The following is a 13086-nucleotide window of genomic DNA, read 5'->3' as shown; positions in this document are numbered from 1 at the left end:
AGGTCATCTAGCTCTCGACACTCAGAGGTCATTTAGCGCCTCAAATGGAGCGTTTACAAGGACATGACTTCTTGATTGTTCTTTTGAACCATTTGCGGTACAAGGAACGGAAGTATTCGCTTTGGTCTGGGGTGCCGGGAGGGAGCCAAGAGGGCCCTGGGAACCCACGCCTTATGCGCTCCCAGAGAGACAACGGATACCTAGGAACTAATGAACCATTCTGTACCTCAACCCACCAGGTCCTTCTATCACCTGGAATGCCTCCTGGGGGCCAAGTGGGCCTAGGGGTTGGAGTAACTTGTATCCACGGATACATTCCTTTGTCGCCGGAGTGGGGATTTCGAACCCATTTGTCCCCCTCCTCGGCTGGGAAATGTAGGAGGCTATCCTTCCTTTAGGCAGAGGAGTCTTTATAGGGGGTGGCAAGGGCTGCATGTGGGGCGGCATAATTTCCCTGCGGAATCTTGTTTCTTTCCCCAATGGTTCTCTTCCCGGGGGGAAGGGGGGGCGTGTCGCGGGCAATTCCCCAACCGACAAATCCCCAGGTACTTTCATTGGTGGGGGACAAGAAGCTTCACTGTCCGTGGGCCGCCGTGCAGTCCCGATCCGTCCACCGATCCGTCCACCGCCCGGGCCCTGCCATCAGGCTGGTTGGAGAGCTTGGCTTCCGGCACTGGGCCACTCAGAAACAATGGCACACAGAGGATTTCGGGTCAAAGAGGCCTTGCTCAGTTCCTGTCTACCACATCTAGTGAACATCACATCTAGTATGATGTTTTCATCTGTGGTGATAGCTCTCTTTCTGGAGCGGGTTCTCTATTTAAATTCTTTTTAGGCAGTTGCGGGGGTGGGGGTGGGGGGGGGAGGACAGAGCTTTTCCTGAATCTGCTGGGCTTTGATTGCTTTTTATTATTTATTTATTTTTAAAGTCTCTTTATTTCTTTTGAGAGCGAGAGCGCAAGTGGGGGGGCAGAGAGAGAGAGAGAGAGAGGGAGAGAGAATCCCAAGCAGACGCCCGCACTGTCAGCACAGAGCCCAGCGTGGGGCCCGGACTCACAAACCGTGAGATCATGGCCCGAGTCGAAGTTGGCCGCTTCACTGACTGAGCCACCCGCGCGCCCCTGATTGCTTTTTATTTTTATTTTAGTTTCTTTTTTCAAGTAGGCTCTACGCCTGACGTGGGCCTCGAAATCACGAGCCCGCGGCCAAGAGTCGCGTGCTCTCCTGATGGAGCCAGCCAGGCGCCGCGTGATTGCTTTTTATCTCAAAATAGTCTTCCTGCCAAAGTGACCCATCTTGGCCCCTACAGGGGCGTCTTTAGGAAGGAGAGAAGTTTATACTCAGCCACGTATAGGGGCTTGGGAGGAGAAATGTTCTGAACAGGTTGAGTCCATCATGTTGGGCAAGCCTGCCCCCCTTTATCATCGAAACGCAGCTCTGGGGGCGGGAGTTGAGGACAGAGGTGGGTGGGCCCGCAGGCCATCCTAGTAGTCATTAAATTTTTGCAAGAGAATGCTGAGCCCATGTGAATGATTAACTAAGGCTTTCTTTGTATATTTATAGATCATGCGTTCTTTCCCAGAAAGAACAGAGCGCTTCTGCACCACCCTGGGCACCAAGGACCCAAACCCTCTAGCACCTCCCCTGCTCCCCTCCACCCCCCCGGGGCACCAAGGAACCAGGATCCCTTGCACAACCTCTGAGCACCACACTAGCAAGGTCTGTAGCTGGCACCATCGAGATGGCACATAATTAAGAATTGTCACAGGCCCCTGCACTCCCTTAACTGATTGTGTCCTCAATCCCTTTAAAAATCTCTGGGCCGGGCAGAAACCTCTCGGAGTTGCCTTTTGGACAAGAGTCGGCCTTCTCCCCAGGTGGCCGGCCTCCAGAACGAGACTCATACTCCTTTCCAATCAAAACTCGTCTCTTGAATGTGAGCCCGTCCGGCGATGGGCTGCGGTAACAGGTGGGGGGAGGCCCCGGGTCCCGCGAGAAGGGTTTGTTTGCTTCTGGGCATCGGGAGTTTCGATTGCTTGAGCAGCTGAGAAATCCCGAGCAAATCCAGGCACTTTCTCATTCCACATGGGTGAAATGACTTGGCCATCATAAAGCAACCTCCTGAGCCCTCCTGCGAGCTGGGGACACAAGAGATGAGGAAGACCAGAATCTCCGCTTCTAGAGCAGAGGTTCTCACAGGAAGGGAGTCTGCACCCCCACGGGGAACTTGGTAATGCCCGAAGGCAATCTGTGTCGTCGCTGCCCGGGGGTAGGGGCACAGGCATCTGGTGGATGGAGGCCAGGGGCTTTGTTCAAGATCCCCCGGCACCACAGAGAACAATCCAGCTCAAAAGTCAGCAGTGCCGATAGACACAAAGGTCCTGGCTCCTGTGCCAAGGGCAGGAAGCTGCCTGGACAACGGTTGGGATTCCAGCAGAACTTGGAGAAAGGGAGGTCACAGAGGAGGAAGGCTTTGTAGAGCCTGCGAGGATCCCAGAAAGCAGATGAAGAGTCTATCGGGACACCAGCTCTCAATGTTGAAGAAGCAGAGGGACTCTCTGTAGGAGGGGTTCCCAGAGTGGGGCACTGCAGGATGAATAGGAGTTTGGGGCGGGGGCGAGCCTTGTGACAAAGACCTGGCGTGTGTGCGTCTGCAGATCTAGGTTTGAGTACCAGCCCCGAATTTTCTGTGGGATGGGATTGGAAAGTACAAAAGGATGTCCCCCGTCACAGCCTTGGTTTCTTTACTGGGACACGCCTCGGAAGATCCAGTGAGGAAGTGAGAGTAGATAGGAGAGCAAGAATAGATTGCCCCACGCACAGCTGGTGAGGGTGTACATACAGTCCTTTAAGACAGTCCCACTGAGGAGGGCCAGGGAGGCGGTGGGACGCTGCCTGCCCAAACCCAAGGGGTTCCTGGGAACATTCTGGAGCAGCATTTGGTGTGGATGTCTGTGGGTGTCCACATTTGCCTGCAGGACAGGCCCCAGACGCAGTGGGGTGCCACAATGGCACTCCAAGAACTTCAGAGCAATGTCTTTCTCCCCGGAAGGGGTGTTTACTTTTTAAGGAGGTCAAAGACCTCAGAGGACAGTGAGCTTCCAGAAACCGTGACAGCAAGAAGCAGGTCTCCCCATCCCATGCCCTGCCCAGCGCTGCAAGGGGGAGGGGGCGGGGAGGCCCGAGGGGGAGGCAGCCCTGGGCCAGCTCCCCTGCTTGTCCAACCTCAAGGCTTCTCCGTGTACCTCCAGCTGCTGCCTGCCCCCCCCCCCCCTCTTCAGAACCGGTCAGGTCAGGTCAAGCCTCCAAGGGAAAAGCAGAGCAGGAACGGACCAGTCCAGACTGTGGCCTAAGAGGCATCATAAGAGGGACTCAGGGTGGACTGAAAGGGAACAAAAGACGCCCCGCCCCCTCCCTAAGCCTCACCTCGGGGCCCCAGGCCTCCTCCTCACTCAGTGAGCTCTCTCTCCCTCCCCCAAACCCCTCCCTGTGCAGGCAGGCCGCCTCCCCAAATCCTGGCTCATCCTGGACTCCCTCCTTTCCGTCCCCAGCTTTCTTCTACCACAGGCCGCCCCCTTCTTACCCGCAGGGACCTCAGGCCAGCAGAGCAACGAAGGCCAGGAGCAGGTGCACAGAGACCACCAAGGGGCTGAGCGCTTTCAAGGAGCTGGCAGACGCGATTTCCTTTTTCTTGCTCGAGGTCTCAGTCCCTTTTCTGGGGGAAGATGTGGGCACGACTCAGGCAACCGCCCGGGACTGATTGCCACCAGCTCTAGCCTCGTCGCCCCTCAGAATCTCCCCTCTCCCCCCGCACCAAGTCAGTGGGGAGGAGAGTGAGCTTGTAGGACCAGAGGGACAAGGATGGGATTCAAACTTTGCGTGCAAAGGGGGTCCGGGGTCTCGGGGTAGGACAGGCGGGTGGAAGGGGCGTGGTCGGGGGGGCGTGGCGCCAACCTCAGTCTTTCCACCTCCACCGAAGCGTTCTGCAGCTTGTGCTTCAACTCCTCGATCTCTCCTAAGGTGGGAGAGAAACGGCGGGGTGGGGTGGGGGGGGGGAACCTGTCAGCACAGTGGCACCGTCCTTCACCGGGCTCCATCAGGGGACCTAAGACCGCCTCCGCCCCGCCCCCATGCCACCCCATCTTGGAAACCTGAGGTCCTCCTTTCACACCCTCCACTGGGTTTTTCTGGCAGCTCCCTAGCGACCCCAACCCTGGGGCCCTCCCTCTCCCCTCTTCTTCAATACTTCACCCATCCCTCCGAATCCGCCTCCTTGGAAAGCTTTGTGCTTTCTCACCCCGAAGCTCCTCCCCTTTCGCGAGCCACTCCTGGCTCTGGGCCTTCTCCATCTCCAGGGAAGCCATCAGGGTTACCTGGGACAGAGGGGAGGGCTAGAGACTGGGGTTCTGGCCTAGAGGGGGGGCTGCTGACCAGAGCCCCAGACTCCCTCCCCAGGCCCTAGGTTCAGAGGGGTCCAGGTCCAAACCCCTTTCAGATTCACCTCCGATCCTCCCTGCACCCCAGTCTCCCGCCTCCAAATATGGCCACAACTTCCCATCCTCCCAGGGCCGCTAAGGATGTGATCCTCGAAATAGGGGGTTTGAGGCCCCCAACGTGGGAATTTGGAGGCTCCCTATGCCCAAACCCTAGGAGAAACTCCTAGACCTCTTTTTGCCCAAGATTTAGAGGTCCCCTCTAGCCCAGAACACAGGGGGATTTCTGAGCCCAAGTTAGACGTCAGCGGGAGTTTCAAGGTCCCCCATATCGGGACCCAAATGAAAGTTTCAAAGTCTCTCTCTCATTCAGTGGATGTATAAAGAGCCCCTTCCCATCCCAACCCCTAGATGGGATCTCTGCTATACAGGACTGGTGCCGAGAGGAGTTTCTAGCCCCCCCCCCACAGCAGGCTGGAGGTTTTTGCACATCCTAGCGAGGATACTGACACACCCGATTTGGATGCTCCAAGGAGTTTTAAGGCCCTGCCCCATACCAGCACTGCTGAGAGAATTCAGAGGTCCCCAAAGCCTGATGGGGGGTTATTGGGACTCAGGTCCCTATATGAGGGTCCAGGGGCAGTTTCAAGGTCTGTCTTTATCTCCATCTAGACCGGTGGGGACCACCCAAGCACGGGGGGGGGGGCTCTCCAGGAACTGCAGTAGCTTACCACAGTCTTGTTGCAGGTGGCAGCCTCGACCTCGGTCCTCAGTAAGCCTTCCCAGGCTTGGGCTAGCCGGACCTTCAGGAGGCGGGTGACACTGTGACACTCCTCCTCTGCTAGGAGGCCATCCTTGCAGGCTTTGCTGTTGGCCTTGACAACAAAGATGACCAGGGCCACGGACAGACCCAGCACCGCCAGGATCAGGAAGCCCCCCAGCCACCTCTGCCACCCAAGACTCCGACCTGGCACCATTGACTCTGAGTAGTCAGTCCTGGGCACAGGCCAATAGTGGTAAAAAGCAGGTTCCTCTAGATCTGCCCCTGAATGAGTGAGTTTGGGCAGGAGCTAGGGGGGTGCTGGGACGTCCTATTGGCTGGGGCTGCCCCCTTATTAACATAACGGCCGTCCTGGCCAATGACAAAGGCTCGAGAGAATCCTTTGACCTGGAGGCTCTCCAGTGGGTATTTGCAGGCAGAAGTTTGGCTTTCAGTTTCTATTTCCCAGGAAAGAGGTGGGTTATTTGTGCTGAATTAAAACCTTGAGCTTTTCTGGCTTGGTGTCCGCGACTGAGTTCCTGTGGGCAGAGAGCTAGGGCTGCCTGGGGCACCCCATCTCAAGTTCCTGCACCTCCCCTGCAGGTAACTGAGGGTGACAGCTGCAGTTACGGGGCGTCTGGTGCATGCCAGCCTGCTGTTCACGTGTACCAGGACCTGAGGAGGCAGAAGCTGCCGTTGATTCAGCCTCAAGCCGGAGAAACTGAGGCTGAGAGGTGTGTGGAAGACTGGGGGCAGGGCCTGGCTCTGACTCAACAGGCTGGATATTGTGTTTAGGGGTCTCCGTGATGACCCAGCCGGGGCTCACTTAGCGTCCCCGGGCCCACCGAGGGGACTATAGGAAACCATGCAGGGTGTCTGAGGAGGGACTGGAGGCTGGGAAAATGAAAGCCCAAGCCCAGAGAGGCTCCGGGTGCCCCCCATCCTCCGACCCCGCCCCCCACGCAGGCCGCAGTTCTCAACTTGGCCACCAGGGGCCGCCACAGCCAACAAATAAAGTCGCCCAGGTCCCTGTCCTGGCTCCAGCAGGAAATAGGCTCCGACTTCTAGATTCTGCCTCTCTATCCCAGGGCACCAAGTAAACCCTCTGAACCTCCATTTTGTCATCTGTAAAGTGGGGCAATAACAGGAGCAGCCTCGTCAGTAGGGGCCAGTGAGGAGTTTCTAGCAAAGTGCTTCGGTGTCCAGTAGGCGCTCAACGGATGCGGGGCAGGAAGAAAGGTGGGTAACACAGAAATACGGCCATTCTGAGGAAAGACAACCTGGTCCATTTGGGATACGGTGAACCCAAAGTGCCCGGGGAGTGTCGGGGGTCCAGGGAGAGGCCTCAGAAGGGGCCGGACTCAGCAGCCAAATAACAAAGAATGGGGGGGGATCTTGCTGAAGCGCCTTGAGGAGGGGTCTCCCACCCTGGCCAGGCCCCTAAGTGCAAACACGTGACCCTTGGCAAAGCTGACTTTGCCCTGCGCTGGCCTTCAAACTTTGGGGTCGGCTCGGGACCACAACTGCAGGTCAGAGGCCGAGGTTGTGGGCGAAGAGCCCTTGTAGGACCTGGGCGAGTGATTTCCTCTCAGCCTCGGTTTCTGCAGCTGTAAAATGGGTGTGATTGATAATAGAACCTTTTGGTGCGCCCTTAATTTCTGCAGCTGACGCGAGTGCCTTACTCCCCTTGCTCTGGCCCTGGCCCTGGCAAACAGTAAGTTTTTCCCTCTAAAATTCCAGTGGAAACGGGCTGCCATTTTTCTGATTTTAGCTTTGTTACTTTTTTTTTTTTTTTTAAAGGATCATTTTATCTTAGAATAGTTTTGGATTTGCAGAAAAATAGCGAAGACGGTACAAAAATGTTCCATATGCTCCAATTCCAGTTTCTCCTCCTTTTAACATCTTCCATGTCTATGGCACCTCTGTTATAATGACTGAACCAATACTGATAACTAACGTCTTACATTGTTAGTAACTAAAGTCTATACACTATTCAGATTCCCTCAGTTTTTCTTAATGTCCTCTTTCGGACCCAGGACCCCAGGTTACATTTAGTTGCCACACCTCCTTAGGCTCTTCTGGGCTGAAAAACTGTTTCGGGCTTTCTTGCTCTTGATGACCTTGACAGTTTTGAGGACTGGTCAGGTGTTTTTGTAAGATGCTCCCCAGTTGGGATTTGTCTGGTGTTTTTCCATGGTTGGCCTGGGGTGACAGTTTGGGGGAGGACCGCAGGGGTGAGGTGTCCTTCTTGGCGCACTGTGTCCAGGGCACATGCCGTCAGCGTGACTTTTCACTACGATGTTGACCTTGACCACCGGGCTGAGGTGGCCTCCGTCAGGTGTCTCCACTGTGAAGTTACTCTCTGCCTCCTTTCGGTGCGGTGCCCTGTGGAAGGAAGTCAGGGTGTGCAGCCCATGCCTAAGCCCACATCCTGGGCAGGAGGGAGAAGCACAAACAGGACTTTTTCTTTTTGTGGTTAATCTTTTCCTTCCTTCCTTCCTCTCTCTTCCTTCCTCCCTCCCTTTCTTTCTTTTTCCTCCCTCCCTCCCCCTCTTCCTTTCTTTCTTTCTTCCTCTCTCTCTCTCCTTCCTTCCTTCCTTCCTTCCTTCCTTCCTTCCTTCCTTCCTTCCATCCTTCCTTCCTCCCTTCCTTCCTCTATACCCAGCATGGAGCCCAACATGGGGCTTAAACTCACGATCCTGAGATTAAGACCTGAGCTGAGATCACGAGTCAGATGCTCAGGGGCACCAGGGTGGATCAGTCGCTCGAGCATCTGACTCTCAGTGTGGCTCAGGTCATGATCTTGCGCTTCCTGGGATCAAGCCCCGCGTCTGAGCTGATGGCACAGGGCCTGCTTGGGATTCTCTCTCCTTCTCTCTCTGCCCCTCCCCCCCTTCTCTCTCTCTCTCAAAATAAATAAATAAAAACATTTAATTTAAGAAGAGTTGGGGGGCGCCTGGGTGGCGCAGTCGGTTAAGCGTCCGACTTCAGCCAGGTCACGATCTCGCGGTCCGTGAGTTCGAGCCCCGCGTCAGGCTCTGGGCTGATGGCTCGGAGCCTGGAGCCTGTTTCCGATTCTGTGTCTCCCTCTCTCTCTGCCCCTCCCCCGTTCATGCTCTGTCTCTCTCTGTCCCAAAAATAAATAAACGTGGAAAAAAAAATTAAAAAAATTAAAAAAAAAAAAAAAGAGTTGGATGCTCAACCGACTGAGCCACCCAGATGCCACTTTTTGTGCTTAATCTTGACAGGATAATGTAGGGACACTGAAGAAACAAACTTTTTTATTAAAAAAAATTTTTTTAAACATTTCTTTATTTTTGAGAGAGAGAGATTGAGTGGGGAAGGGGCAGAGAGAGGGAGACACAGAATCCGAAGCAGGCTCCAGGCTCTGAGCTGTCAGCACAGAGCCTTACGTGGGGCTTGAACTCACGAACAGCGAGATCATGACCTGAGCCAAAGTCAGACGCTTAACCGATTGAGCCACCCAGGTGCCCCGAAAAAAACTTCTTAAGGTCATCCTCAATCCTGCTCCCTTCACTCAGCTGTTTTGTTTTTTTTTTTAATTTTTAAAAAATGTGTATTTATTTTTGAGAGAGAGAAAGAGAAACAGAGCACAAGCAGGGGAGGGGCAGAGAGAGATAGGGAGACACAGAATCGGAAGCAGGCTCCAGGCCCCGAGCTGTCAGCACAGAGGCCAACGCGGGGCTCGAACCCACGAACTGTGAGATCATCACCTGAGCTGAAGTCTGGCACTTAACCAACTGAGCCGCCCAGGGGCCCCTCAGGTGTTTTATTTCTGTTCATTAAACTACACAAGTATTTCATTGAGCTGACTAAATGCCTTACTTTTGAGGTGTTTTCAGTTGTGCATAGCCCTGGGTGGGTCCTCTCCAGCCTGGTAGGAAGGCGCTGGCCCAAGGGTCCTCACTCAGGGGGCAGTTCTGCCCCCAGGGGACATTTGGCGTTGTCTGCAGTTTTCTGTTTTTGTTTTTTCTTAAGTTTATTGCTTTATTTTGAAAGAGAGAGCGAGCCAGCACAAGCAGGGGAGGGACAGAGAGAGAATCCCAAGCAGGCTCCACCTGTCAGTGCAGAGATAGATGCAGGCCTCGAACTCACAAACTGTGAACCGAAATCCAGTCGGATGCTTAACTGAGCCACGCAGGCGCCCCTGGGGACAGTTTTGATTGTCACAAACTTCATATTAGGGTTGACTGGAGGGGCACTACTGGCATCGGGTGGGTGGAGACCAGGGATGTTGGTCAGTGCCCTCCCGCGCTCAGGACGGCCCCGCCGCAGAGAACGACCCCGGAGGAGAAGCCCTGGCCCGGTCCTGGTACAGGTTGGGAGGCCGCTGGGCCCGGCCCGCTTGGCCCTGGGCCAGCTCCTGCACCCGCCGGGCCTGCCTGCTTGTAGGATGGCTGTGACCGCGGCTGTCCCCAGCTGCTCTGAGGACAGGGGCAAGGTGCAAGTGAAAAGGCACTGGGCTCAGCGCTCGACTTCTCCCCACTGCCCTGTCTGTCCGTCTGTCCGTGTCATCCTTTGATAAGTTGTGGATCCAGTGTGTTCTTTCCTTAGACCGAATTCCCAGGGATGTGGTTAGTGGGTCCCCGGGGATATGTGTCTCCCTGACTCTCACTTTCCCTAAAGAGGAATCCAGAGGATGCTCGTCTCTCCACGTGTCCGACGCGCCTGTGTCCTTCCAGCCACTTCCCGTCCCTGGCTCTCAGGCCTTCCCCTGCCACAGGGCAGGCCGGCTCTGAGGTGGCCCCCACCCGCTGCGGCCACTGCCCGGGGTCCACGGTTCAGTCAGCACCAGCTTCTCAGTCCCGGCCTCTCACTCGGCCCCAGGGCTGAATGTTGGCATTCAAAGCACGTTTCACACTGGGGAAGGTCACGGAGAAGATGTGCGGGTTGGTTGACCGATGAGCCGGACCCAGGCACTTGGAGGCTTCTCGCCCCCTCCCCTATCCCTGGCATGTACCTTCTGCCCATTTTTCCCACATTAGGAACCACCTCAAGGACACAACCTTGAGAGAGAGCAAGGTGTTGTTGAGCCCATCCATCTGTATCCGTGTTGAGGTCTCTTGTAGAAACCCTTAAGATTCTGGTGGGCACGGGGCGCCTGGGTGGCGCAGTCGGTTAAGCGTCCGACTTCAGCCAGGTCACGATCTCGTGGTCCGTGAGTTCGAGCCCCGCGTCAGGCTCTGGGCTGATGGCTCAGAGCCTGGAGCCTGTTTCCGATTCTGTGTCTCCCTCTCTCTCTGCCTCTCCCCCATTCATGCTCTGTCTCTCTCTGTCCCAAAAATAAATAAACGTTGAAAAAAAAATTTTTTTAAGATTCTGGTGGGCGGGCGAAGAGAGTTACCCACCCCGCTGCCTCCCCAGACAAGCCTCATGAGGGAGTTTCCCTCCTTATTTAACCTGCTTCCTACGATCTGGAGCTGCCTGCCTCTTTCTTCGGTCCCTCCCTGCCCTCCGGGTCTGGGGCCCGTTTCAGATCTCACCCGGGCAGCTCCCCAGCTCCGGAGGTGGGGAGACAACAGCTAGAAGGCGGCCAGGAGACCAGAACAATGGGCCTTGGGACAGAGGCACCTGCAGGGACAACCCGGAGTTGGCCATCGACCCGTTTGGGATGGGGGAGGGGGGGGCATGGCTCGTATGTCAGATGCTTGTGGACTGTCGTGTGAGTATGGGGACGCCCCGAAAATGCTGGCCGGTGTGACCGGCACGCCGCGCGGTGGCGGAGAAAGGAAGCGCGGTGGGCTGGGCTCCACTGCGGCTGCGCGCGCCGGCCCCTGAGTCGCAAGGTTGGAAGGACAGCTGAGGTTAAAGAATGCGCAGCGACTGCCGGCTTAGGGGCTGGCAGACGGGGTGGGACGGCAGGATACTTAAGTTGGAGGCCTTAGCACGCCGTTTTGCGTCGCTGGGAGGGTGCAGGCAGCGTGTCGGGGACCCTGAACACCAAGGAAAGCAACGAGAGCCCCAGCCAGTGGGGCAGCTCCCCAATTCCGGAAATGTACATTTTAAGCGGATATACTCCGGGGGCGCCTGGGTGGCTCAGTCTGTTAAGTTTCTGACTCGTGGTTTGGGGACCAGGTCACGGTCTCACGGTTTGAGTTCGAGGCCCCCGCCGGGCTCTGCGCGGACAGTGCGGAACCTGCTTGGGATTCTCTCTCTCACCCTCTCTCTGCCCCTCCCTTGCTCTCTCACTCTCAAAAATAAATAAACATTACAAAAAAAAAAAAAAAAAAAGGAGTGAATATACCCCCACTGGGCCTGTTTATAGGTATAGCTGCCAAGTTCCAGCAAAAGGCCGGGGAAAGTCTCCAGGCATGGGTGGTGCCCCTATGAGATCCGGGGGGCGATGGCATTTCTCTTACTGGGCAGGACGCAGAGAAAACTAGCAGCACCGCCAGCACACTCCCTGCCCTCTGGTAGCACTTGGGTGATGCCCAGGGAACTCAGGTACTCACTCCCTTCTAGATTAGATTATTCTAGCCTGCAGGGAGGCTCGGCCAAATGAGGGGAACCTCCCTGGGCACGGGGCCCTGGAAATCTGTAGAAGAGGTACAGCAAATGCTTAGGGAGTTGGGAAGGAGGCAGGACACTTATACCCCTCTCTCTGAAGGCCCTGATCGGGCCACAGTCAGTCACCGCAGGAATGAAAGCTAAAATTTTCCGGTCCCCTTCCGGAACCTACCGTGGGACAGTGATATGCATGCTGAGCCTAGCTGTAGGCCAAGATAAAGTTTTTAAGTTTACTTACTTATTTTGAGGGAGGGAGAGAGAGGCAGAGAGAGAGAGAGAGAGAGAATCCCAAGCAGGCTCCGAGTTATTAGCACAGGACCTCGATCTCACGAACTGTGAGATCATGACCCGACCTGAGATCAAGAGTTGGATGCTTAACCCTCTGAGCCACCCAGGTGCGCTGTGGGACAAGACATTTATGACACTGGGCCAATCCATTGCTGATCTGGGGAAACTGACAAATCCCAAGAATGGGTAGAGGGTGTGGGAAAGACCCAAGACAGAGAGGGAGACCAAGAAGCCAAAAGATTATTCCAATTGATAGTAGAGGGTCCAATAAAGGTAACCTGGAAGCAAATATGGCTTGACCTCATTGCTGTCAGAACCGCACCTGGAAAGACGGGTCGGCAATCCAGTGCTGTGCCGGCTGGCCTGTGGAAAGCCTTCAACCCCGAACAACAGTTCGGATCTGCCCAGCCTGACCCTCCCATCCCTGATGCCCCTCGCTGCTCCAGCAGAGGCCTCGGGGATACAGGCCTAGTCAGGGTGGGTTGCCTCCCACAGCCTGGCCACAGGATGCAGGCCAAGAGTACCTCTAGGTGAGGGTTGTGAGGGCACTTGGAGGCCCCATAGTGAGCTCATTCTTTACTGGTCGCCCAGAAACAAACAGAAGTTGACATCTCTGGTGGGTACTGGAGCTGGAGGTGCTCTAACACGTGGTGACCCTCAGGTGTTTTCCAGCTCCTTCTCTTTGACCCTGCAGATTGAGAGTTCTCCCCCATGAGAATGTGAGGTTTTTATTTCTCCAGTACCAGAGAACATCCTGGGCACGGACAGCCTACAAGGTCAAAGTCTGCGAACCTCTAACAGTGAAGTCTGCCTCTGGGTTAGAGTTACCAAACCAGCGCTGAGGGGAAATACCAACTGGGAACCGGTAAGCCAGCCACCCCCAGGAAAGAGTGATGCTGTGAAATGATCAGTTGCCTGACGGACTGTCCAAGAACTTCACCAAGTTGGTATGGTGCCCCTTGCCCCCAGCGCTTTCTATTTCGATTCCTACTGGTCCAGTACGGCTGGTAGAAAAAAATCAGATGCTCATGGCAGACGGTTGAGAATTGAACAAGGCGTTGTCCCCCGACATTGCCA

The 13086-nt window shown here is 55.5% G+C and overlaps 1 protein-coding gene across 1 annotated transcript; it reads right to left on the bottom strand.

Annotated features, from left to right (window-relative positions):
- Positions 1-3030: 3030 nt before the first annotated feature.
- On the bottom strand, positions 3031-6141 carry BST2 (bone marrow stromal cell antigen 2). Its single transcript, XM_086698686.1, has 5 exons — positions 5165-6141; positions 4298-4373; positions 3955-4015; positions 3584-3715; positions 3031-3349 (listed from the first exon to the last, which is right to left on the bottom strand). Exons 1-4 carry the CDS (start codon positions 5408-5410, stop codon positions 3595-3597), a joined length of 504 nt encoding a protein of 167 aa, XP_086554812.1. The 5' UTR covers positions 5411-6141; the 3' UTR covers positions 3031-3349; positions 3584-3594.
- Positions 6142-13086: the final 6945 nt, after the last annotated feature.

The sequence above is a fragment of the Puma concolor genome, chromosome A2 (assembly GCF_028749965.1).
Source record: "Puma concolor isolate L17-30 chromosome A2, mPumCon1.1.hap2, whole genome shotgun sequence".
In the NCBI taxonomy this organism is placed as follows: domain Eukaryota; kingdom Metazoa; phylum Chordata; class Mammalia; order Carnivora; family Felidae; genus Puma; species Puma concolor.
This window is presented reverse-complemented; position numbering and strand designations above follow the sequence as displayed.

Bases quoted from the DNA above. Each gene is read 5' to 3' on its own strand.
- BST2 (XM_086698686.1), bottom strand. From the start codon at position 5,410: ATGGTGCCAGGTCGGAGTCTTGGGTGGCAGAGGTGGCTGGGGGGCTTC. The intron at 4,374-5,164 runs GTAAGCTACTGC...CCTCTGTCCCAG, and splicing joins CCACCTGCAACAAGACTGTG to GTAACCCTGATGGCTTCCCT. The intron at 3,716-3,954 runs GTTGGCGCCACG...ATCTTCCCCCAG, and splicing joins GTGGAGGTGGAAAGACTGAG to AAAAGGGACTGAGACCTCGA.